The 27,546-nt window shown below is 43.0% G+C and overlaps 1 protein-coding gene across 1 annotated transcript; it reads left to right on the top strand.

Annotated features, from left to right (window-relative positions):
- Positions 1–571: 571 nt before the first annotated feature.
- Positions 572–27,546, top strand: LOC124720033. The gene is made up of 2 exons (XM_047245282.1): positions 572–800; positions 26,310–27,546. Exons 1-2 carry the CDS (start codon positions 796–798, stop codon positions 27,331–27,333), a joined length of 1,029 nt encoding a protein of 342 aa, XP_047101238.1. The 5' UTR covers positions 572–795; the 3' UTR covers positions 27,334–27,546.

Raw genomic sequence — 27,546 nt, 5'->3', positions numbered from 1 at the left:
TAAATTTAGTTTTAGTAAATTCACCTTCAATTACTACTTCGGAATACAACTAACGACCAGAGCGAAGTTGCCAATGGACACGGTGACTGTAAATGGGCACTGATGACAGTGACTGTAAATGGGCAATACATTTACGGTCGCTTCCACCAGCTGCCGCGCCGAGTGTCTATTTAATTTGAGCGATTAGTACAATCTCTAAGAATCACTCCCATAGGACTCGAAAGGGCAAGATTACATTAATTACAGAGGCATCTAATCGTTCATTATTCCCAACGCCCTGTACGCTAATGTTTGTATGTTTATATGTAAAAATTCGCATACGGGGCGCGGGAAGAGTGTTTAGATGCCTCTGTGCGCCGTATAATTAATGTAATGGGATGGGAAGAAACCCTAATAACTGGTACAATGGAAACTACCTTCTGCTATCCACTTTATAGTGGTTTGCAGAATATACATGTGCATGTTGCAATATTAATTTCTGCTGGAGTCTACTTGAGAATCACAAATTGTTACACTATTCGATACTCGATATCGACATCGACTCATTATTGGTCCATTGTTTGCCCGGCCATATTGACAGGGTTTGGCGGTGTTGTGTTTGGAAATTCGAAATCGATGTTGATAAATTGTCCGATGAAGTTGCGGATTTGATTTATTACACCCAAAGTGTAAAAATATATAGCTGCACAATTTTAAGCTGTGCACTCATTGATGTAGGAAGAATCGGATATTTGCTGACGAAGACTTTTGTTTCGGTTTACCTTTGAAAACATCGCACAGCTATTGATTTTAAGAATGAAGTGAGTCTTACCAGTTGATAATATTATTATTTATGCACATTTTTATATGATTTGATATTGTTCACAGTAAGAGAATCAGCTGTAATGCGATCTCTTCGAATTCAGCACGAATTATGAGACGCTTTTGTGTCGATTTGATTACAGCTGTTCATTTTCCATTTTTAATCAGAAATTCTTAATTCCTACTTGTGTAATTCCTACAAGTGGAAGTGTTCATGCTGTAATCGCCGTTGTGTTGTTCGTACTACATATGAGAGTACTAAAATGCTGCGATTGGTATAAAAATTACAAATTGGGTTGTTATTTGCGTTATGCGTCTCTGGCTGTTTAGCGCCGCATTTCGGTCACGACGTTCCCGCATTACAATAGAAGAGGTAACTTACGCTATCTTTGACTGCAATTTTGCAACTTTCGTGGAAAATCTCTCCAATTCCCGGCCTACTATTTCATGAAGGAGTACTATTTCAAATTCGCGTATGTGCATGGAAATAGATTTTGTTCTTTACTGTTGCAGCACGTACACTTTGGTTGCACTGAAGGCGTAATGTAGTGTCGTACAATCGTCTTATATTCAGATACTGCTAAGTCTACAAACTGAAATTATCTGTTGACAAAATGTCGAAGTGACATTTATTTTCCCAATACCATTTATCTATAGTTCCATTTCAAGGTGTAAATTGTGTGTCATTATTTTGGGGAAATATTTTTAATTTTCCATCATAATTTGGAATAAGTGTACAACCTCCTAAGTGTTTTACCTTTTCTTCCTTCTATTCCTCAGTAATGGTTTTGGGAGTCGTGGAAGTCATAAGAAAAGGTGTTGAAGGTACTGTCTGTCACATTGGCCAGTCTTCATGTCTCATTTAGTTCAGCATGAAATGAGCTGCAAGCACGTTTTGAGGAACTGAAAAGTTGACTCTGTACCACCTAAGATTTAATGTGTTGAATGAGAAATGACTAACATCTGTTAGCCTACTGCCAGTACATAAGAAATTGGAAAAGTTTTAGCTAATGCTTTGTATGCACATTGTACAAAGCAGATCTGTGTTTTATTTATTTCTCTGCAAATTACTTATTAATACTTTCAATAATTATAGGAAAAGCAATAATAATCAAGAATTTTGCTGAAGATTAGATTAGATTCAGTTTTCGTTACATGGACCCAAAACTGAGACGGTTCTAGTGGGTGTGGAACAGGTCAGAAAGTTTAACATAAAAAACACAGAACATTTGAATATAATATTTTTAAAAAACATGGTTGTGGCAATTAACTGATTAGAACATAGTTTTTAGATTAAATTAGATTTACTTTCATTCCAATTGATCCGTAGTGAGGAGGTCCTCCAGGATGTGGAACATGTCAGAAAAACAACAATACATGACAAATATTTACAACTAAAACAAATAAGCTAATGTACCATTCCACAGGTCCCAAGTGGAATGATCGTCGTTTTTTAATGAACACTAAGAGTCATTTTACAATTACTAATGCACTGAATTTAAAATAAAAAAGTTTTTTATTTATTTATAAGGTAATATATTGTATATTACCGAAGCCAGTGAAAGTATCACGACAACCGTTTATATATACTTCGTGTTGTCTAGTTTTATTATATTCCCATTGGTAACTTTTTTTTACCCACTGATATTTTCACGTTGTTAATATGTAGAATGTAGTTTATTCATCTCGTAACGTAAGTTACAAATCAAAGATTTTTGTACTGGAGACACATCAAATTACTTTAGAAAAATAAAGATATAATAATCAACACATTTAAGCAGACCTATTTGAATTTTTAGATATGAACAACTTAACAAGAACATATGTAACACTAATGATCATTTTACAGCTTGCAATACAATTTCTACAATATATTTACAATTTATTATGCGATACATAATTTGTATTGTTTCTTTTCTGTTCAAATTGCCAAACTGTCCTGCATGAATTCTTCAATTGAATAATAACATTTCTACACTAGTCTCTTAAATAACAGTCTTTTTAATTGGTCAAACTCCGTATTTGACAGATTGGTGTTATTTATTTTGTTGTAAATTTTTAATCCTGTGTACAATTGTTTAAGCATAAAGTTTGAAATTATCAGAAGTTCGAAACTGTGTCTCCGACGAGCACTGTATTGTGGTTGAAATGAAAATTGTCAAGTGAATTTTGACCTTACATATGAAAATAAAAATTTTGTAACGGTACAGAGAAGGAACTGTTAGTATTTTTAACTTTTTAAATAATGGGCGACATGATGTTCCTTTTTGGACTAAACGCATATGTTTCTTATGCTTCTCTTTTGAAGTGTAAGTAATCTCAGGCTGTTCACATAGAGCTTTCCCAAAAAATTATTCCGTATTGAATTATAGTTTCAAAGTAGCTGTGATAGATTATCTTCCTGGTGTCCATAAGGGTGGAAGCTAATAAGACATTAATTGCATAAGCCAGGCTGTTTAGTTTGTTTGCTGTGAAGTCTACATGTGCCTTCCAATTTAAATTTGTGTCAAGATTTAGACCTAGAAATTTTACATGACTTGCTTCAGTCATTTCCTGATAGCCATGCACTATTTTTATGTGAAATGCTGATGATGTTTTAGCACTGAACTGCTCTAATTGTGTTTTTGTGACATTGAGTTTTAATCCATTTTGCTGAAAACATAATTGTAGGTTTCCCATTATATTTTCCACGGTATCATGAATTTGTTCTAAATTGTCATTTTCAATTAAAACAGAGTGAACATCAATGCTTAAAGGTAAATGATTTGTTTTAAAAAACTAGAAACCTGCCTCAATTTGTGAAAAAATCACCTTATGTTAACCTAGGTTTCAGCGTAAATAACTCACAAGTTTTTTTCGTTTATAAATGTATAGCTATGGTGCTCTTTTAAGTATTGACAAAGGTCTTCTTAGGAACTTGTGGGTTCTATTGTTCTGAAGAAGGTGTAGTTATCTACGGCGAAACCTAGGTTAACACTAGGTGCTTTTTTCGCAATCGAGGTGGGTTTCTAGTTTTTAATATATTAACCAACGATTGCTGACATGCTGCGATGTTGAAGGTTTGTAAATTATTTGTGTACAGCAGAAAAAGATAAGGCCCTAAAATTGAGCCCTGCTGGATCCCTATAACAATCTGTTTTCTTTCAGACAAATAAGATTTGAACCACTGTAGTGCCCTGTCCACGATTTCTTACCTCTCTAACTTTTGTAGAAATAGTTAAGCGATTGACCGAGTCAAAAGCTTTGGTCAAATCACAAAAAATACCTGTGACCTTTTTACCCTTGTCTAAAGCAGAGCTTACCTTTTCAGTAAATTCCCTGATAGCATTTATTCTACTTTTCCCCATTTGAAATCAAAATTGATTTTTAACTAGGCCTATATGTCATTTTCTATACGAAAGTTTTGAGGTGTTTTGCAACAATCCTTTGTATCATCTTAGCAAAAACTGCCAGGAGGGAAATAGGGTGGTAATTTCCCATGTCATCTGGTGACCCATTCTTGGACAATGGTACTATTTCAGCATATTTTGATCCAGGAAATATCCTCCCTCAAATGACTGATTTATAATTTTAGCCAATGGATAAGAGATGACGTTATAAACAGCCTTGACTACAGTGGATGGAATTTCATTCCATCCAGCTGATTTCTTGTTTTTAGAAGACACTATAGCATCTTCTACACCTTTTGGGATAATTATTTTGAATGTTTTAAGGCATGCATTTTGTTTTATATATACAAAGTTGATATCTACCTTGTCCAGGTGGGCTGTGATATCTACTTCTGATTTTGCCACATTTATGAAAAAAATCTTTGAAACAGTTGACTTTTGAAAAGAATGTATAATTATATCATTTTAATTTGAACAATTTCTTCCCACTTGCCCTCATCTCGTGGTCGTGCGGTAGCGTTCTCGCTTCCCACGCCCGGGTTCCCGGGTTCGATTCCCGGCGGGGTCAGGGATTTTCTCTGCCTCGTGATGGCTGGGTGTTGTGTGACGTCCTTAGGTTAGTTAGGTTTAAGTAGTTCTAAGTTCTAGGGGACTGATGACCATAGATGTTAAGTCCCATAGTGCTCAGAGCCATTTGAACCATTCTTCCCACTTGTTGTTTACTCTCAACTCAGACTTGACGACATCCCAAATTACCTTTGGTTTATTTTCATGTTTACCAATATACATGTTGTTAGACAATTTTTTTGCTGCCTGTACAACTATTTTGAAAGTGCTCGCATATCTCTTTACATACCCCACAAAGTCAGCATTTTTGTTATGTTTTAACTCATTCGGAAGCTGTCTTTTCCTGGCACTAGACACTTTTATTCCCAGTGTAATCCAATTTATTTTATTGGCCACTTTTTGTCGCCAGGCTTGAGGGGGAAAAGTTTCGTTGAAAATATCTAGGAGACAGTTTAGGAATATTTTGAAATTTTTTTCACTTGACACACTGTTATCTAGAGCCAGTTTATTGTTCTTAGTTCGTTGGAAAATATATTTACATTCTCTTTGCTAACTTTCCATTTAAAACATGTTTTCACATATTTTGGTTTCCCTATTTTTGGAAACTCTATGAGCAGTGCTGAATGATCTGATATGCTATATTCCTGTATGGCTGCTGATAGTTTGATAGTTGAAGTAGGCAAGATTTTATGACATTATGCTAATTGGCAACTTCACTGGCTAAAGCAGTTTTTTGTATTGTATTCTTCAAAACTTCCGATACCAGTAATGATGTTTAAAGGACCAACGTTTTGTGGTTGTTACAGCCAGTAGTCACACAAACCAGGCTACTGCATTGTTGTTTTGATAAAAATTTCAAATCTGTAAATTTCAGGAGCCATAGAGTCAATACTTAAGAAAGTAGCAGAAATACAGTAAGTACACCTACGGTATTTGTGAGTGGGACTGAAGAGGAATTTTTCATATATTTCTGCAGTACTCACAGGATTAACATGCTGGCAAAATGTAAAAACCCTCTTAATAAGTGAAGCAAGAAGTAGTAACAATGTAAATTGTTCAATAATGTCAAACACAGTTTTGGATAATGAATGAGATAAAATGTTGAGCATGTGTGATGTGAAACCTACTGTAAGTGCTGCATAATATAATAGTCATGAATGACACAACTTCGTTGCAGTTAGTGTATTACAAAAATAAATCAACAGTATCAAACTTGAAAGACAATATTCTATGCATACCTTACCCAAAGGCCTACGCACTCTCCTATGTTTCTCTTTAAAATGTACAAGTGTGATGTTGCCTACGTAACACATCGAGAAGTTCCAACACATACAATTACAAAATATGAATAACGAAGTCACTATTATTCCACTTTTGTACTTTGAAAAAAATAACAAATAAGAATTTAATTTCCCAGTTTTCTACAGTCATGGCAAAGACAGTGTTGTTTAGTTTTTTAACCAGTTGCTCTAATTTTAAAATGGAGTTAGTAGTGCATACTACATACTATCCTGCTTCATGTAATCAGTTATTTTGGTTTGCTTTTTACATTTAAGGTGTATGTACACATTCTGCGCTTGATGGTGTGTTCATTCTAATGCCTCGTTATTGCCGTTTGTATTACATTGTTCTTTGAAAATAAGTTTTTTTTGTGAAGTTTTCAGTGCACTGAATTTTCATCTTGCTGGCTTTGGATGTCAGCTACAGTTTCTTCTTCAGTTGCTGAGGCACGCACAGTCAGATTATTGTCTACCTAGAGGTGTCCTCTGTTTCAAAAGTTGACAAAGGTGGACAAAATTCTTTCACTAATTCCACCACGGGAATGTCATCCTCACCTCCATCATCAGGTGTTCGTGAAAATGTGTCACCCTTGGTGTGGGATGGTGAAGAGAGTTCTCAGAATCCTGCATGTTTAAAACAATTGGCAATTGTCTTTTGAGTGACTTTTTTCTGCACTCTGATACCTTAAAATTGCACCAAGCACTTTGAAAACTATTTCTTTCGAAAAATTTTTTTTTTCCACGTGGGAAAAATATATCTAAAAATAAAGATGATGTGACTTACCGAACGAAAGCGCTGGCACACAAACAAACACAAACACACACACAAAATTCAAGCTTTCGCAACAAACTGTTGCCTCATCAGGAAAGAGGGAAGGAAAGGGAAAGACGAAAGGATGTGGGTTTTAAGGGAGAGGGTAAGGAGTCAAACTGTTGCCTCATCAGGAAAGAGGGAAAGAAAGGGAAAGACGAAAGGATGTGGGTTTTAAGGGAGAGGGTAAGGAGTCATTCCAATCCCGGGAGCGGAAAGACTTACCTTAGGGGGAAAAAAGGATGGGTATACACTCGCACACACACACATATCCATCCACACATATACAGACACAAGCAGACATATTTAAAGACAAAGAGTTTGGGCAGAGATGTCAGTCGAGGCGGAAGTGCAGAGGCAAAGATGTTGTTGAATGGCAGGTGAGGTATGAGTGGCAGCAAATTGAAATTAGCGGAGATTGAGGCCTGGTGGGTAACGGGAAGAGAGGATATATTGAAGAGCAAGTTCCCATCTCCGGAGTTCGGATAGGTTGGTGTTGGTGGGAAGTATCCAGATAACCCGGACGGTGTAACACTGTGCCAAGATGTGCCGGCCGTGCACCAAGGCATGTTTAGCCACAGGGTGATCCTCATTACCAACAAACACTGTCTGCCTGTGTCCATTCATGCGAATGGACAGTTTGTTGCTGGTCATTCCCACATAGAATGCATCACAGTGTAGGCAGGTCAGTTGGTAAATCATGTGGGTGCTTTCACACGTGGCTCTGCCTTTGATCATGTACACCTTCCGGGTTACAGGACTGGAGTAGGTGGTGATGGGAAGGTGCGTGGGACAGGTTTTACACCGGGGGCGGTTACAAGGGTAGGAGCCAGAGGGTAGGGAAGGTGGTTTGGGGATTTCATAGGGATGAACTAACAGGTTACGAAGGTTAGGTGGACGGCGGAAAGACACTCTTGGTGGAGTGGGGAGGATTTCATGAAGGATGGATCTCGTTTCAGGGCAGGATTTGAGGAAGTCGTATCCCTCCTGGAGAGCCACATTCAGAGTCTGGTCCAGTCCCGGAAAGTATCCTGTCACAAGTGGGGCACTTTTGTGGTTCTTCTGTGGGAGGTTCTGGGTTTGAGAGGATGAGGAAGTGGCTCTGGTTATTTGCTTCTGTACCAGGTCGGGAGGGTAGTTACGGGATGCGAAAGCTGTTGTCAGGTTGTTGGTGTAATGGTTCAGGGATTCCGGACTGGAGCAGTAGCCCTTGACAAATATTCGGGGTGCCAAATGTGTTACTACATTCTACAAACAGAGGATGAGAATTTGGACCTAATAAACAATGCGAGCACATTGCTGTGCCTGAGTGCTTTATGTGAGCCATCATATGTTACATAGATGGTGTTTTTGCTGATGTTGTTGTAATGCTTAAGTTGTAGATGTCGTTTGGTTCTTATTAGTGGTACCTTAGAAATGCAAACCTCAGTAAAAAGATGGTACTTAGCAATGTGCTAGTTAGTAGGACTTCTTCCTGTTCCATTTGTGTATAGAGCATTGGAAGAATGACTTTCAATGCTCTGTGCACACTTTATTGGGCTTGAATCTTGCTTTAATGACCTCTACAGGAGCAAGGCTCGTTCTGGAAACTTTGTTCGTTGGCTTTTGTAGGATAGTTGGTCTCTCCCTTCAAGAGTTTGGTTTTTTCAGCAGCTCTTTGATGCTCTCCTACACATCAAACACTGCTTCAAACATTTGAATTGCATTTCTTTGAATACGTTCTGTATCCCATGGTATTCCTGTTTGCTGCTGAGATGTCTCATGGTGTTACCTCGTGTTGTGCACTTCAGGCACGATCTGTCACCCCGAATACGTGTATATCGTAGTTCTCAAAGTTAATTACTTCCGTGGTCCTGCTGTGCAGTGCCGCACGACCGTTGTCTCAGACTTCTTTGTTTTGTTGCAATGCACGGTTGCTGGAAGAGTGCTGTAATCAATCTCCAAGTTACTAAATGTTGTAAACAACTTATTGGTAATTTGATACACAGCTTCAGTTATAATGATGGGTGACAGATCTTGTAGCTCGTGGCAGAATGTTTAAAACCGGCATGTGTCCCACTATGACATTAGTGATTGAAAGTCAGTAAGCTACTGTTCCGAAAACAATTTTATACATTTCTGCTTGTTTACTCTGCGACAAAAGTCATGGGATAGCTGTGTGCACATATACAGATGGTGGTAGTGTTGTGTTGTCATCGGCAGCAGCTGATACTCGTATCCGAGTTTTCATTTCTCTCCTGAGATTTCCTTTGTTATGGTTCAGGTGTGGAAGTGTCGTTGATGTCCTAGCAATCCAATCCTAGCGTGGAACAGGCGGCACAGACATTACAGCTGACGGAAGGTGGAGGACGTGGCTGAGCCTGGAGGAGTTTACGTCTCCGGTATTTGTCATTCTCCATTCTTCGACGTTCCGGCTCAGAGTTTTGAAGAGCATTTGAGGTAACTAGCGCCAGCGACTTCGATCTTCTGCTATTATGGACCAGTTACTCGGATCGATGTTCAAGTTTTTCAGATTTTTCTTGTACTAATCCTTACAACGCTCGAGAGGGGCAACTCGTGGCCTTTTACCTGTGCTCACTTCGCTGTACGGCATTTGGCGTGGAAGTCTGTCATTTTCCATCCGCCGGACGTGTCCGACCCGTCTGAGTTGATGCCCAGTGATAAGAGCTTCCGTGCTGTACATTTTTGCTTTCTCAAGAACACCCGTGTTGGATATGAAGTCATCCCATTTCAGGTTCAGGATATATGTTAGCTTCTGTTAGTTGAAGCGTTCTAGTTTCTTCAGATCACAGAAATATAACATCCACGTTTTGCAACCGTATAGCAGGGTGGAAATGACTACAGCTTTGTACACCGTCAGTTTGGTGTACAGTGTTAGGTCTTTATCCGGGAAGACACGCTTTGTAAGACGTCCAAATGCTACGTGGGCAGCACGTAATCTATTCTCGACATCTTTTCCTGATGAGCAGTTAGATGACAGTATGCATCCTAGGTAGAGGAAATGGTCCTCTTGTTCCAAGGGTGTATCATAAATGGATATGCTGAAATCAGGAACGGAGGAGCCAGGACTTGGCTGCGCCATCACCTTCGACTTTGGAATATTGACGGAGAGACCAAATTGTTCGTACGCCCTGCTGAAGGAATCGACTGACAGCTGCAACTCTGCAGGTGAATGAGCTGGAGAAGCACTGTCATCAGCATACTGCAGCTCTGTCACACGAGTGGTGCTGGTGAACCTTTTCGAATGGAGTCCGGACCGGTCGAACAATCCTCCATCGAACATGTACTTTAGTTCTATTCCTGCACTGTTTACGGATGTCTCGTAAAGCATAGCTGCCAGATACGATGCAAATAATGTCGGTGCGAGAACGCATCCTTGTTTAAGCCCACTTGTTATTGGGAATTCACCAGTTGTTTCATTCTGGCAGAGGACCTGTCCAGTCATATCACTGTGGAGAGCTTCAATCAAGTGTTGTGTACTCGAGATATAAAAGGGGTAGGAACTGTCATTTGTACTCAGGTGATTCATGTAAAAAGGTTTACAGTGTGATTACGGCTGCAGAATGGGAAGTAACAGAGTTTTCATGCAATGATGGCTGGAGCTAGACGCATAGACATTCTGTTTGGAAATTGTTAGGGAATTAAACATTCTGCAATCCACAGTGTCAAGAGCGTTCTGAGAATACCAGATTTCAGGCGTTACCTCTCCTGACGGACCACATAGTGGCTGACAACCTTCTCCTAACGACTGAGAGCAGATCGTTTGCATAGAGTTGTCAGTGCTGACAGACAAGCAACACTGTGTGAAATACCCACAGTAGCCAGTGTGGTACGTGTGATGAACGTATCCATTAGGGCAGTGTGGCGCAATTTGGTGTTAATGGGATAGGGCAGCAAATGACTGAGGCAAGTGCCTCTGCTAACAGCACGACATTGCCTGCAGAGCCTCTCCTCAGCTTGTGACCGTATCAGTTGAAACCTAGATGACTGGGAAACTGTGGCCTTATCTAATGAGTCCTGATTTCAGTTGGTAAGAGCTGATGGTAACTTTCGAGTGTAACAAAGCCAAGTTATCAATGATGCACTGTGCAAACTGGTGGTGGCTCCTTAATGATGTGAGTTGTGTTTACATGAAATGGATTGGGTCTTCTGGTCCAACTGAACTAATCATTGTCCGGAAATGGTTATGTTCAGTTACGTGAAGATCATTTGTAGCCATTCGTGCACTTCCTGCTCCCAGATAACAATGCACTATATCACCAGGGGCCACAGTTGTTCGCTATAGGTTTGCGGAACAGTCTGGACAGTTTGAGGGAATGATTTAGCCACCCGTGTCGTCTGACGTGAATCCCATTGAATGTTTACGTGAGATAATAGAGAGCTCAGTGTGTACACATAATCCTGCACTGGCAACACTTTTGCAATTATGGACAGCTGTAGAGGCAGCATTGCCCATTATTTTTGCAGGGGACTTCCAATGACTTGTTGAGCTCACTCCAAGTTGAGTTGCTGCTCTGTTCCAGGAAAAATAAGGTCCAATGCGATATATGACTTTTGCAACCTAGATCTACATTCTTGAGCACACTTCTCTGTCCCTCAAGTTCCAAGGCACCGTCAAGCCACAGTATCCAAAGAACAAGCGCTCCACCACAGCAGATGGAGAGTTTTATTTGCAATCGCACCCTGCTGATCTACGGGGCTGTCGTGGCTTACACTTTATTTCTCTACATTGGGACATTTATCCTTTTAACAACTACCTAAACTAAGTTTTCAGGTCTCACGAACATCTGTTGTCGGCGTTGAGAGAATAAAAGTGGAGGAGGTTATTCTGTGGGATCCCACATTATGCTGCACTACAGATTCTGCGCACTTGTGTTATATCCTAGGAGTGTTTTGAAAGGAATCTCCTTTGACAACTTGCTTTACTTGTTGCCGAGTCTATGTGATAGTTCAGTTTCATTTCCCGACAAATTGTACACAAAAACGTTGTATAAGTTGACTCGTTCCAGTGGCGACTCATGCATTTTTTTGTCGTATGACACTACATTAGTGATGGGCAAACTCATTCATCCTTGGGAACTAGTTCACTGGTGATCGCTCTTTTTTGGGAACTCTTCATTTTTACTCATTCACCTTTCATTTGTGCTTGGTATATGGTTCTTATGAAAAATTGAAAATTATTGGTATAGGTGACTGAAGATGGAAGGCGCCAAGAGGGCACTTGTCTCCACCCTGGAGTACAGAGTTTTTATTCCTAACAGAATTCTCACACACTTGTTATTTTCGTGATTCTCTGAAACCTCTCATGTAGCCAACTATAGCATTATGTGGCTGATCGCAGTGCAATAATGTTAAGGTGGCGCACGGAAAACCGTCCCCGAGTACAGACAGCTCGCCAATTACGCAGGATTTGTTGAACTCTACGAGCAGCATAGATAAACATGTAATAATTAGGCAGTGAATAAATAACAAAGAAGCTAATGCAAACAACATCTTCGAAACAATAGATGATGATTGGTAGGCGAAAATGAACAGACTAGTACTCGGGGACAATTTTTCCTGTGCCACCCTGTACCACTGAAATAATATTGTAGAAGTTATACTATTCTCTTTACAAAATGTGACACCAGACACTCGATTATGGAAAGTGAACTTCATTTGGTTCTAAGTCAGTCTACCTTCCATAACAATGAACGTGCTCTTTTACCTTGGATCAAAACAAGACGGAAAATGGCCACTTGTGTGTGCCGTGCCAACTTCCTCTGCATGTGTAATAACAAAAAAATCTTGCCTTTTTACAAGTATTTCTTCTGTTGTTTATCAAAATAGTGAAGTAAGCTGATATGCCATTTTGTTACCTGAAAAGATGCATTACATACCATGTAATTTACATAATTATTAAATACATTTTAATTACCAGTCATGGACGCTGAATAGAATATGAAAAGAACCAGAAGTTCAAAGTTCAAAAAAAGGTTTGAAACAAATCTAGAAGGGCTTGCGCAGCGAACAGAACAAACAACAACTCGATACTGAGCTAACTATGAGCAGTCGGCATTGAAACTACGACGAGTGGCCATGCGAAGAAGGACGAGTCCAGCCGAGCGAGACTGAGACAGATGGGAACGGGACCAAGGCTGGAATGAGACCAGCCGGCGGAAACGAGACCGACTGTTTCTCATTCCCGAGAACTATAAGTAGAAAGCTGCGACTGAGACTGCTGGGAACGGGACCGAGGCTGGAAAGAGACTGGCCGACGTGCTGTTGCGGGAACGAGACCAACCATTTCCCGTTCCCGGAAACTATAAACAGAAAGTCACAACCAAAGTGAACTACGAAAGACCATTCCTTTGAACTTGTTCATCACTCGTTCCATTCATCTTGATGAGCCATTCCATTGAACCCAGCCCAACACAAGAAGTGAAAGGGAGGAAGAAAAGTGTGCTACACGCCCAGGCCCGTGAATTCGTGTGGTCTGTGAGGGATTACTTTGAGAAAGAAAAGGACAAAGGTGGGCCCTTAATTCCTGTTGTTCAGGTTGTGAAGAGAACTGCAGCAGCATTGAAAATAAGTAAGAACACTGTTGTAAAGATAGGGAAAGAACAGTATAGTGTAGATTGTGATGAGAGTGGCACAACAAAGCTGCACACACCAGGAAAGAAGCGACCGAGAAATAAGCAGGTGACAGCTTTGGACGATTTTCAGAAAGACACTATTCGTCGTCATATATACAGCTATTATAAGAGAAGGGAACATCCCACTCTATCTAAGTTACTGGTGTCGCTTCAGAAAGACGATCTTTTTAAAGGGAGCAAATTTTCATTGCGTACAGTGTTGAAAGACATAGGCTTCAGCTATTCACTGTTTAACGGACACAAAATATTAATGGAAAGGACAGATGTAGTTGCATGGCGGTGCAGCTTTCTGCGCAGGATCATGGGTGTGGAATTCGAAAGTATAGTGTGGTTAGATGAAACTTGGGTCAATGCCAGCCATTCTTTACGTAGAGGCTGGAATGATGGAACGCCCGAGGGGACAATGGCAGTGCCTGTTGGCAAAGGAGGGCGTATTATTGTCTTACATGCAGGAACATCGAAAGGTTTTGTGCCAAACTGCTTGAAAATGTTTCGGTCAAAAAAGATGGGAGATTACCATGAAGAAATGAACAGTGCAGTATTTCAAGAATGGTTCGAGACATCGCTTATGACGAATCTGACAAGTCCATCAGTGATTGTTATGGACAATGCACCTTATGATTCCGTTGTTCACAATAAGGCACAAACCTTGGCAACAAAAAAAGACGATATCATTCAGTGGTTGAAACGGCGAAAAGTAGATTTCAGAGAAGATTTAAGGAAGGCGGAACTGCTCGAAATTGTGGCACAAAAGAAACCCCAATTTCCAACATATGTAATTGACGAGATTGCTAAAAGGCACGGGCATGAAATCGTTCGGCTTCCTCCATACCACTGTCACTTCAATGCAATTGAAGGAGTGTGGGCGCAGATAAAAAATTACATTGCTGCAAACAATAAAAAATTCACGATCTCTGAAGTGGAAACTCTCCTTCCAGCAGCTATCAATAAAGTGACAAGCGAGACGTGGCTAAAATTGTAAACAGCACTGCAAGTGCCATCAGAGAGGCAGCCAAAACCGAAGGGGTTGTGGAAGAATGCATCGAAAATTTAATTATACATCTGGGAGAGAGCAGTGATAGTTCGAGTAGTGCTGAGGAAGACAATGTCAAATCAGATTCTGACAGTGATGTAAGTGGTGTTTTTCCATTACAGTAACTACAACGTATTCAGGAATGTAAGGAGGGAGTTTGCTATCGATCTACAACCAGATCATCATATTGTGAGTACTTTCTTCAGATTATAACTCTTAATACACTGACCAATTATTCTGTAGCTTGTAGCAGAACAAATTAATAATGCTAATACTTAACAATGGAAACCAAAACTGCTAATGTTCAAGAACTTGCGAAAATAGTTTTCAATTCAGTTGTGAAGTTTAACAAATAACTTTATTATGTTTCAGCATCTTAGATACTTGTACTAAATAGCTCTTATCAGTTTTCGAGTTAATATATTTCAAGCATCAACTTTAAATAAATTCACGCGTACCAATACGACTTGTATTTTGTCTCGCTTTTATTTCTGCTGCTAGAGAATGCGTGTAGCAGACAGGGCGCCGCGTGCTGTGAGCCACGTTCGGCAACAGCGCCGTCTGCCCGCCGGAATTGTCAGTACCAATCACTCGTCTCACGGACTATAATAAGTCACAGCTGCAAAATACTAACGCGCGAATTCTTTACAGACGAATGGAAAAACTGATAGAAGCCGACCTCGGGGAAGATCAGTTTGGATTCCGTAGAAATGTTGGAACACGTGAGGCGATACTGACCCTACGACTTATCTTAGAAGAAAGATTAAGGAAAGGCAAACCTACGTTTCTAACATTTGTAGACTTAGAGAAAGCTTTTGACAATGTTGATTGGAATACTCTCTTTCAAATTCTGAAGGTGGCAGAGGTAAAATACAGAGAGTGAAAGGCTATTTACAATTTGTACAGAAACCAAATGGCAGTTATAAGAGTCGAGGGACACGAAAGGGAAGCAGTGGTTGGGAAGGGAGTGAGACAGGGTTGTAGCCTATCCCTGATGTTATTCAATCTGTATATTGAACAAGCAATAAAGGAAACAAAAGAAAATTTCAGAGTAGGTATGAAAATCCATGGAGAAGAAATAAAAACTTTGAGGTTTTCCGATGATATTGTAATTCTGTCAGAGACAGCAAAGGACTTGGAAGAGCAGTTGAACGGAATGTACAGTGTCTTGAAAGGAGGATATAAGATGAACATCAACAAAAGCAAAACGAGGATAATGGAATGTAGTTGAATTAAGTCGGGTGATTCTGGGGGATTAGATTAGGAAATGAGACACTTAAAGTAGTAAAGGAGTTTTGCTATTTGGGGAGCAAAATAACTGATGATGGTCGAAGTGGAGAGGATATCAAATGTAGACTGGCAATGGTAAGGAAAGCGTTTCTGAAGAAGAAAAATCTATTAACATCGAGTATAGATTTAAATGTCAGGAAGTTGTTTCTGAAAGTATTTGTATGGAGTGTAGCCATGTATGGAAGTGAAACGTGGACGATAAATAGCTTAGACAAGAAGAGAATAGAAGCTTTCAAAATGTGGTGCTACAGAAGAATGCTGAAGATTAGATGGGTAGATCGCATAACTAATGAGAAGGTATTGAATAGAATTGGGGAGAAGAGGAGCTTGTGGCACAACTTGACTAGAAGAAGGGATCGTTTGGTAGGACATGTTCTGAGACATGGAGGGATCACCAATTTAGTATTGGAGGGCAGCGTGGAGGGTAAAAATCGTAGAGGGAGACCAAGAGATGAATACACTAAGCAGATTCAGAAGGATGTAGGCTGCAGTAGGTACTGGGAGATGAAGAAGCTTGCACAGGATAGAGTAGCATGGAGAGCTGCATCAAACCAGTCTCAGGACTGAAGACCACAACAACAACAACAACAACAACATTGCACTCAAAAATTCTTAAGTAGCCTACTGATATTTTATAAAAGATTGTTCATCAAGAGTGTGTAATTAAAAAAGAATAAAAGTTTTTTCTGTGTTTTTTGTGTTTAATGCTTCACGGAAATGCTCACAGAACGTGCACCTTGGTTTAAAATTTTTATTCCGCCAGGATTCGAACCCAGGCCCTTACATGTCAAACAAGGAGTCTACTACATAGCCACATTGCTTATGCCTCTGTGCATGCAGCAATTATTCTAATGTTCTCCTCACGATACCTGTGTGAGCAATATGTAGGGGCTTGTACTATATCCCTAGAGTAATCATTTAAAGTTGGTTGTTTAAACTTTATTTATAGACTTTCTCGGGATAGTTTACGTCTGTCTGAAGAGTCTGCCATTTCAGTTCCTTCAGTATCTCTGCGACACTCTCCTCTGGATTAATAAAACCTGTGACCATTCATGCTGCCCTTCTCTGTATACATTAATTATTCCCGGTTAGTCCTATTTGGTATGGGTTCCTCATACTTGAGCAATATTCTAGGATATGTTGCATGAGTGATTTGTAAACACTCTTTAGTAGACTGATTGCACTTCCCCAGTATTATATCAATAAACAGAAGTCTACCACCTGCTTTATCCACGACTGAACCCCCATGCAGGTCAAGGTTTAGAATATTCCCGAGGTATTCCTGGCCGTCGTAAGAGGCGACTAAAAGGAGTCTCTCACGTTTCGGCCTTTATGTGATTGTCCCCTGTAGGGTTTGACCTCCATTTTTCAAAATTTTCCCGAAGAGCGAGCCAATTGGGGAAGGGTGCCTTACATTGTGCATAGTCTCCATGGACTGAGACCTCTCGCATCGTTTGTCGACGCGGATCTGCACTTCTGTTCATTCTCCAAGTGTTGGGTGTGGTCACCCTCCTGGGTGCGTTTTCCTCCATCCTCTGAGCAGTATCACTTTCTGCGCTGTTGACAATAATGGACTTCTTAGCTCGTTTGCACCTGATATCCAGCGTCTAGCGTCTGCTGTGGTGGGGTCACCATGTACCCTGTTGGTTGTAGCCCCCTGACTACACAGGGATTGCTCTGCTGATGCCTGCACCATTAACTCCCCACGTATGCCAAGGAGTAGATGCCCGTCACCCTGGGGCATCGGGTTTCCCAGCAATTGCCATCCTAACAGGGTGGCCTTTGCTACAGCTGGGTGTGGGAAGGGCGGTGGTCAAACACAAGCAGTGTGTAAACGATCAAAGTCTAAATTCAGTGCTAACAAATATGACTCCAAATCATTCCCTCCCCCCCCCCCCCCCTCTCCCCTGCCACACCATGGGAGGAATGCCAGGCTAAGGATGGCAGTGAAGATTATTCATCCTGGTACATTGTATGTATGAGACTTGATGGGGAATCTTTCTTCTCAGTGAAAGTTTTTTGTGGAGCATTTAGAGGACAAGTTGGGGAGGTGGAAGGCTTGTCCAAAATGTGGTCAGGGTCGGTCTTGATCAAAACAGCATCCTCTGCCCATTCAAGGGCACTACTCGCCTGTGACAAACTGGGGGATGTTTCTGTTTCCATCACACCCCATAAGAGCTTAAATATGGTGCAGAGTATCATATTTCACATGGACCTTCTTTTGTTGTGCGCCAGTTTAGAGTGGCGAGGTGTCTATTTCATCCGGTACGTCCACCAGGGTCCGAGGGAAATCGGGTTGCCACCAGTGCCTTCATCTTAGTCTTCTAGGGTGACACATTACCCGAGAAGGTCAAGGTGATGGTCTACCACTGTGATGTAAAGCCGTATGTCCCTCCCCCGATGTAGTGCTTTAAGTGCCGGAAGTTCGGCAATATGTCTTCCCACTGTACTTCCAGCGTCACCTGTCAGGATTGTGGATGTCCTTCACATCCCAATACTCCCTGTGCCCCACCTCCCATCTGTGTCAGCTGCAGAGAGCACCATTCGCCTTGCAGGCCAGACTGCAGGATTCTCCAGAAAGAAAGAAAAATAATGGAATACAAGACCCCTCGACCAACTGACCTACACCGAGGCTACATCCTGTGCATATGATGCCAACCTATGCTGCTGCTATGACAACGGTTGTACCATCTTCCGTTCTGCCGGGTACACTTGGCTCTCAGAGCTGTCAGACTCCACCTGCCCCCTTGGTGATGGGGGGCACTTCCCTCACTGTTGCTCCTGCACAACCTACTTCAGGAGCCCCCCCCCCCCAAACCATCGGGGACGTCAGTCACCACTTCTCAACCTAGGAAGCGTAAGTCGTCTTCGGCTCCTCTCTCCAGGAAGGAGGTTTCCCTTGGATCACTCCCTTCCCAGGTTCTTACCAGTGGCAAAGCTGCCAGCTGCCAGTGGCTGAAGCAACCACAGGTAGCTGGTCGTAGGGGTTCACGGTCCTCCTCAGTCCCTGAGACTGAATCAGTGAAGCCCTCCCAGCAGGACAAACCTAAGGAGCAGGGAGAGAAACCTAAAAAGAAAAAGATCTCCAAGAATCAAGGCACCGTGGTGGCACCCACACCACCACTACCTACAAGCTGTGTGTCTGAGGATGAGGTGCAGATTCTGGCATCCACTGAGGACCTAGATCTCACTGGGCCCTCAAACACAATGGATGTCGATCCCACAGGTACTCATCTGGTGGCATCAGGTGACCCTGAGGCGTAGACTGCCTCGTTGACTGTTTTGTGCCTACCCAGTCTCACGATCGTGTAATTCTCCAGTGGAATTGCGGTGGTTTTTTCCACCACCTGGCTGAGCTACGGCAACTGATAAGCTTTCTGCAATGCCCTCCAGGAAACTTGGTTCCCGGCAATGTGGACCCCTGCCCTCCGCAAGCTGTAAGGGGTATTACAGGAACCGTGGCGACTATAATAAGAGTGTCAGGTGGAGTTGGCGTCTATGTCCTGAACTCAGTATGTAGTGAACCTGTGCCCCTTCAAACCCCTCTTGAAGCCGTGGCTGTCAGGATAAGTACGACACGGGAAATAACTGTCTGCAATGTATATCTTCCTCCAGGTGGTGCAGTACCCCTGAATGTATTGGCTGCACTGATTGATCAACTCCCTAAACCTTTTCTACTTTTGGGAGATTTTAACGCCCATAACCCCTTATGGGGTGGCGCCTTGCTTACTGGCTGAGGTAGCGAGGTCGAAAATTTACTGTCACAACTTGACTTCTGCCTCTTAAATACAGGTGCCCCCACACATTTCAGTGTGGCAGATGGCACATATTCAGCCATTGATCTCTCAGTTTGCAGTCCTGACCTTCTCCCATCTATCCATTGGAGAGCACATGATGACCTGTGTGGTAGTTTCCACTTCCCCATCTTCCTGTCACTCCCCCAGCGTCATGCCCACAGACGCCTACCCAGATGGGCAGACTGAGAAGCCTTCACCTCTGTTGTCACCACTGAATCTCCCCCACATTGTGCCATAGATGTTGTCGTTGAGCAGGTCACTACAACGATCGTTCCTGCGGCGAGAAACGCGGTCCCTCATTGTTTAGGGTGCCCCCGGCGAAACACAGTCCCTCGGTGGGCGCTGGAAGTTGCTGAGGCAATTAAAGAGTGTAGGCGAGCTCTACAGCAAAGTAAGCACCTAATAGCCTTTAAGTGGCTCCGTGCTCACGTTCACCTGCTTATAAAATGATGGAAACAGGAGAGTTGGGAGAGGTACGTTTTGACCATTGGGTGTCGTACATCACCTTTCCAAGTCTGGACAAAGATCAGGCATCTTTTTGGGTACCGGACCCCGACAGGTGTCCCTGGCATTAGCATCAATGGTGTGTTACCTACCGGCGTAAACACAATTGCCGAGCACTTTGCTGAGCACTATGCTTGAGCCTCTGTGTCGGAGAACTACCCCCCAGCCCTTCGCACCCTCAAATGGTGCCTGGAAATGAAAGTCCTCGTGTTCACTACACACCACAGTGAACCCCTATAACGCCCCATTTACAGAGTGGGAGCTCCTCAGTGCCCTTGCACATTGCCCCGACACAGATCCTGGACCAGATCGGATCTACAATTAGACGATTAAATATCTCTCGTCTGACTGCAAGTGACATCTTCTCATCATCTTTATCTTGATCTGGTGTGATGCCAAATTTCCATCGCTGTGGCACTATCATTTCGGTGCTCAAACTCAGTCTAAATCCACTTGACGTGGATAGCTACCGGCCTATCAGGCCCCACAATTTCTTTGTAAACTGCTGGAACGTACGAGGTGTCGGCGGTTGGGTCGGGTTCTGGAGTCGCGTAGCCTAGTGGCTCCGTGTCAGGGCAGCTTCTGCCAGGGTAGCTCTACCACTGATAATCTTGTGTCCTTCGAGTCTGCCATCCAAACAGCCTTTTTCAGATGCTAACGTCTGGTTGCCATCTTTTTTGAGCATGCGACATGACCTGGTGACATCATATGCTGGCCACATTGTAGGAGTGAGGTCTCCGGGTCCTGCTCCCGATTTTTATCCAAAATTTCCTGTCGCTCCGTATTTTCCGTTCCAAGTCGGTGCCTCAACCGGTCCCCTCCATATTCAGGAGAATGGCATTCCACAGGGCTCCGTATTGAGTGTGTCTCTATTTTTAGTGGCTATTAACGGTCTACAGAAGCTGTCGGGCCGTCGGTCTCACCTTCTCCGCATGCGGATGATTTCTGCCTTTTGTACTGCTTCTCCAGTACTGGTGTTGCTGAGCTTCACCCACAGGGAGACATTCACAAGGTGCAGTCGTGGGCTCTAGACCACGGCTTTCAGTTTTCAGTCGTGTGTTATGCACTTCCGTCGGTGTCGTACCATTCATCTGGAACCAGAACTTTATCTTAATGGTGATCTACTCACTGTAGTGGAGACGTATCGATTCTTAGGACTGATTTTCGACACCCGATTGAATTGTCTACCTCGCCTTTGTCAGCTTATGCGTAAGTGCTGGCAGCATCTCAGTGCCCTCTGCTGCTTGAGCAACACCAACTGGGGTGCAGATCACTCTACACTGCTGCAGCTATACAGAGCCCTTGTTCAATCCCGCTTCGACTATGGGAGTCTGGTTTACGTTCGGCGGCACCCTCAGTATTGCGTTTACTCGACCCAGTGCACCACTGTGGCATTCGCCTAGCGACGGGAGCTTTTACAACGAGTCCGCTGACCAGTGTCCTGCTGGAGGCTGGAGTCCCTCCATTGAAGATTAGGCGTGAACAGCTGCTCACCCGTTATGTTGCACACGTTCGTAGTTCTCCTGAGCATCCGAATTACCGTCTCCTTTTCCCAACCACGGCGGTTCATCTCCCACATCAGCATCCCAGGTCAGGACTTATAATTGCGGTTCACACCCGGTCCCTTCTGTCTGAACTGGAGTCCTTCCTGTTAACCACTTCTCCTCGAGGTCCATTCACGTACACCTCCACAGTGTACACGTAGGCCTCAGATTCTTCTGGACCTTTCGCACGGCCCTAAGGGCTGTGTTAACACTGCGGCTCTCCGCTATCACTTCCTCTTGGTTCTTGCCACGTACTGTGGCCTTGAAGTGGTTTACACCGAGTGGCTGATGGTCACATAGGCTTTGTGTATGTTTGTGGAGGACATATTGAACAGCACTCCTTGCCAGATGGCTGCAGTGTTTTCACTGCAGAGCTGGCGGCCATATCTCGTGCTCTCGAGCACATCCGCTCGTGCTCTGGGGAGTCATTTCTCTTGTGTACTGACTACTCGAGCAGCCTGCAAGCTATCGACCAGTGCTTCCCTCACCATCCTTTGGTAGTGTCCATTCAGGAGTCCATCTATGCGCTCGAATGGTCCTGTCATTCAGTGGTGTTTGTGTAGACTCCAGCACATGTCGGAATCCCAGGCAACGAACTTGCCGACAGGCTGGCCAAACGGGCCACGCGGAAACCACTTCTGGAGACGGGCATCTCCGAAACTGATCTGCATTCTGTCTTACGCCGCAGGGTTTTTCCGCTTCGGGAGACGGAATGGCGTAACAGTATGCACAACCAACTGTGTGTCATTAAGGAGACTACGTTTGTGTGGAAGTCTTCCATGTGGCCCTCTTGCAGAGAATCAGTTGTCCTCTTCCGGCTCCACATTGGCCACACGTGGTTAATGCACGATTACCTCCTCCGTCGCGAGGACCCACCTCAGTGTCGCTGTGGCTCACAAATGACGGTCGTCCACCTCTTGGTGGACTGCCCACTTTTAGCCACTGTGCGGCAAGTTTTTAATTTTCCCAGCACCCTACCTTTGGTGTCTGATGACAATGACTCAACAGCAGCTTTAGTTTCACATTTTATTCGTGAGGGTGGGTTTTATCATTTGATCTAAGTTTTAGCGCATGTACTTTGTCGCTCTGTGACCTCCACCCTAGTGCTTTTAGGGTGTAGGTTTTAATGAGGTGCAGAGTGGCTGGCTTCTCCTTCTTATTCTCATGGTCAGCCAGCCACAATAATCTGCTCTCTTGTTTTGATCTCTTCTACGTGTTTCTTGTGTCTCTGTGTGGTTTTCTTGTCTGATTTTGTCTATTTTAGTGTTTGTTGCTCTTCTGTCACTCTTTTAGCTTTCTCCTTTCTTCCAGCTATGTTTTGTATGTCTCGGTTATTTTACTCCCACCCTTGTGGAATTATTTTAATCGGAACGAGGGACTGATGACCTAGCCGTTTGGTCTCCCACTCCCCTCCTTCTTTTAAATCAACCAACCAACCAACTATGACTGAACCTATGTGATCATTCCATTTCATATGCCTACAGAGTTACACACACATGTATTTGTATGAGTTGGTTGATTCCAGCAGTGACTCATTGACATTATAGTCATAGGATACTACGTTTTTATGTTTTGTGATGTGCACAATTTAACATTTTTGAACATTTAAAGCAAGTTTCCGATATTTACAGCACTTTGAAAACTTATCATGATCCGATTGAATATTTATGCAGCTTCCTTCAGACAATACTTCATTTCACATTATGGCATCATCTGCAAACACTCTGAGGTTACTATTAACATTGTCTGCAAGTCTATTAATGTACAACATGAACAGCAAGGGTCCCAACACACTTCCCTGGGGCACACCCAAAGTGACTTCTACATCTGACGATGACTCTCCATCCGAGATAACATGCTGTGTCCTCCCTACCAAAAAGTCATCAATCAAGTCACAAATTTCACTTGATGCCCCGTACAATCATATTTTGACAATAAGTGTATGTGCAATACTGAGTCAAATGCTTTTCAGAAATCAAGAAACACTGCATATTCCTGGTTGCATTGATCCAAAGCTTTCAGTATGTCATGTGGAAAAGTGTGAGTTAGGTTTCAGGTGACTATAGTTTTCAAAAACCACACTGGTTGGTATTGAGGGGGTCATTCTGTTCAAGATACCTAATTAGACCTTAGTTTAGCATATTAAAAAAAGTTGAAAACTTCAAAGTTAATATACTCATGTATTTTTGAGAGTTGCACAGAATTGCTTTGGGAGAGGTATATTTGAATTCTAAACTTCACATACCATAAACACAAAAAATTACAAAAATCTGGTAACCAGGCAGTCCCCATGTCGGATGATCTCAATGATGGGAAGGAAAGACTCATTGTTGGGGACTGCTCTGGGCAAGATTTGAAAACCTGAAAGCTTAAAGGTGGAAAATAGGGTAATATGCAAGACAGAGATTAGTGCTAAAACATCATGCGTAAGTTAATAAGAACAGGAAGCTAACTGCATTGTATGTGATAGAGGTGGGGCGGGCACGGCAGTAAGTAGACAGGTCAGAAAGTGAAAGATGTAGAAAAGTAAAAATGGGTAAAGAAAAGAATAGTTGCCGTGAAGAAATGCTGAAACTGAAGAAATCAATATAAATTAATGCCAGTTGGGTGGCAAGAACTGAAGACATGTTTTAGCACCAGTTCCCACATGTGGAGTTCTGAGAAACTGGTGTCTGGGGCAAGAGTCTAGAAAATGTGTGTGGTGAAACAGGCTCTGAGGTCATGACTGTGATGTTGTAATGACTGCTGATATACACCCTCTGCCTGCGCCCATTCGTTGCAACTGCTAACTCGGTGGTAGTCGTGCCGATGTAAAAGGCCAAACAGTGCTTACGTAACTGCTGGTATACGACATGTCATTTCACAGGTACCTCTCCGTTTGATATTATATGTTTTGCCAGTTACAGAGCTGGAAAAGGTGGTGGTAGGAGAGTGCATAGGGTGAGTCTTGCAGTGGGGACAGTCACAGAGTAGGGAGATGGGTGACTAAGGTGCACACGGTCTGACAAGGCTATTGCAGAAATTGGGAGGATGATGAAAAGCTATTCTAAGTGTGGTGGGCAAAATCTCAGACAGAATGTACCTCATTTTAGGGAGTCGTGGCCTTGTCAAAGTAGCTGATTACTACATTCGAGACTAGGATAATACTGATTGAAAAGAGGTGTACTCCTAAATTATTTTTTGGAGGGATCAGTGGTACTGGAATTGGATGTGGTGGTCTGGGAAATCTGGTTTTGAACTAGACTGGTGGGGTGATTACGTCCTGTGAAGGATGAGGTGAGAATGATGGTGTATTGCTGTAAAGAGTCTACATCTGAACAAATGCATTTGCCTCAGTGCCAAGGTTGCATAAAAGGCTCTCGCATGTCATATAAAATACAGTTCTTGGAGCTATATTGCACAGAAGTCTCTTGCATGTTGTTTGCCAGCAACGTTAGCTCATTAGCAAAAGCCAGGCATATGTTCCTCATATTGTCTGCTTTGAACCCATCCTTAATCAAGTGTTTGCAATTCACTTTTTTCCCTATTGTGATTTTTTATTCTTTTCAATTTTACAATCATTCGTTATTTTTTACCCAGATGGTGAAATCTGTCTACTAGTTTTAGCGTCACCTAATTTTAATTTGACTACCCGTTAACTTCGTCTTACGTTTACTGATGCTCATTTTATAACATTTTTCCAAGGCTCTATTCATTCTGTTCAATTGATATTCCATGTCCTGCGTCATCTCTGACAGAATTACAGTGTTATAAAGTACAGAGTGGTTATGATTGAACATTTGTTACTTGACCCAGTGTAGATGGAAAACTATTTACTGTAAGTGTACCCAACTGTACAGGAATGATGTTCAGACTGCGTACAGCAGCATGTGCTTTTCTAGCAGTGTTAGTGTCACGATCAGCTGTTAAGACATCAGTACTGGTGCAATGATGTACATTGAAGCACAAACATCAACTTGTGTTACAGTTTCAGGCAGTCAATGTGGGTCAGGACGAGGTGAGCAGGACTTTACTTGTAAAGTTGTTTTATCAAAACAACAGCAAAAGTGCTTCTGCTCTGCGTGAGTATTGACGGATTATAAAAATTCAGGGAGGTCCTCTTTCCACAAGAATGTGAGTCGGGAGTTCGAATTAACTGCCAATTTCAGAATTGTTGCTGGGGGAGGCCAATGACCAGTTGTACCACAAATTGTTGAAGTTACTGTTGCCCTGTCTGAGAATGCTGGATGCAATGTGCAATCTTCAAGCATTGCACGAGCCGTTTAACGACAGCTAAACATTTCGTAGCCCACTGTTCGAAGTGTGCCGTGAACAGTTGTGAAATGAAATGGCATCTCTTAGTGGCTCTGGGATGTTGCGGATGCAAGGGTTGTCACTTTGAGCAATGTTTGTAACCGGGAATGTGAACTTGGTACACAGTTTACAAATGGTACCCACTTGTCTGCAAATTAAAATATCTTTCTTTCCAAGGTTTATTAATTAATTCTCTTCTGCATATCCTTACAAATATTTCCAAAAAGTTTCACTGTCCTACAGTAACTCGTTTATCGTGCAGGCCTTGTCTAGTAGTGAAAGTCTAATGATAACCACCTTGTATATTTGCAGATGTTTCTGCAGCATTACATAACTTGCTATTTCAATTTGTTCATTGTTTACAGAGAGACAGTAGCACCGGGAACAGCTCTCTGTGGAATAGATAACCTTCCAGACGAGGTTCTCATCGAAATATTCTCCTACTTGTGGCCGTTCGACTTGACGTGGTGTTCGCACACGTGCAGCAGGTGGCGTGCTATTCTACGCGAGGAGAAGTCGCTGTGGAGGCGCTGGCGGTGCTGGGTGTACGACGGGATCGCGAGGGAAGTGCTAGCTAAGGCGGGTGCAGTGCCGCAGCTGGAAACGCTCTACCTCCTCTACTCCGGCACGTTCGGGGTCCACGTCGCCTGGCCGGAGGCCACCGTCTTCTACCACTACGGCAACGCCGCAGCAACGTGGGAGCCGTACTTCCGGTGTTTCGATACCGAGTGCCTTGTGATAGACCACTCGATGCAGAAAAATATTTTTTCCTACTTGTCGTGGGTCGACCACCTCACGTTGAGGAGGATATTCATCGTAGAACAGTCGTACTTTTGTAACCCGTCTGACCGTACGTGTGAATTTGCCGGGCCGGTTTACGATGCTGATCGTGAGGACGGTTCCGTGCAGAGGGTCATGGAGGCATACCGCGTGAGTGTCAGAGCGGCACACCGCGACTTCCTCTCCGGGAAGGGTCGCCGCCGCGGTAGTGCCTCGGAGGTCCCCGCCCCGACGTCCGGAGCGGACGCTGCCGTGTGCCCGGCGTTGGAGGAAGTGAATGTGTTCAGCAAGTACATCCGGGACGAACACCTCGAGAGACTTTGCAGTCTGGGTCCGGTGCGCGCCTTGTACGTCCGGTGCCAGCGGCTCCACAGCCTGACTTTCGTGCGGGGCTGCAGCGCGACACTGGAGGAGCTGGAAGTCTCGGACTGCCAACGCCTCTTGGAGGACGCGTTCGCAGATCTACGCTATCTGGAGAGGTTGCGCGTGCTGCGGCTGTCGGACTGCCACGTCGAGGCGCAGACTGTCGGCAGTTGTGTGGCCGGCCTCCCCCACTTGGAGTCCTGTACGATAAATGGGTGTGAAGTCCTTCAGGATCTCTCCTCGTAGGATCCTTGTGCTGTGGCCTGTGTCCGCAGATGTAGTGGTGTGTCCTGTATCCTTACTTTAAGACACTGACTTGTTGAAATTTTCTTGTGATAACATATCATTATTTCGAGTCAATAAATATGATGTGTTGGAAGAAGGGCAGTGAGAGAGATGGGCTGATCTTGTGCAATATATTATACAATTTTTTATTTGACATTAAATATTGTAAAATTA

Source organism: Schistocerca piceifrons, chromosome 11 (assembly GCF_021461385.2).
Source record: "Schistocerca piceifrons isolate TAMUIC-IGC-003096 chromosome 11, iqSchPice1.1, whole genome shotgun sequence".
In the NCBI taxonomy this organism is placed as follows: domain Eukaryota; kingdom Metazoa; phylum Arthropoda; class Insecta; order Orthoptera; family Acrididae; genus Schistocerca; species Schistocerca piceifrons.
The sequence above is the reverse complement of the archived record's forward strand: the minus strand, read 5'-3'. Positions and strand labels throughout refer to the sequence as shown.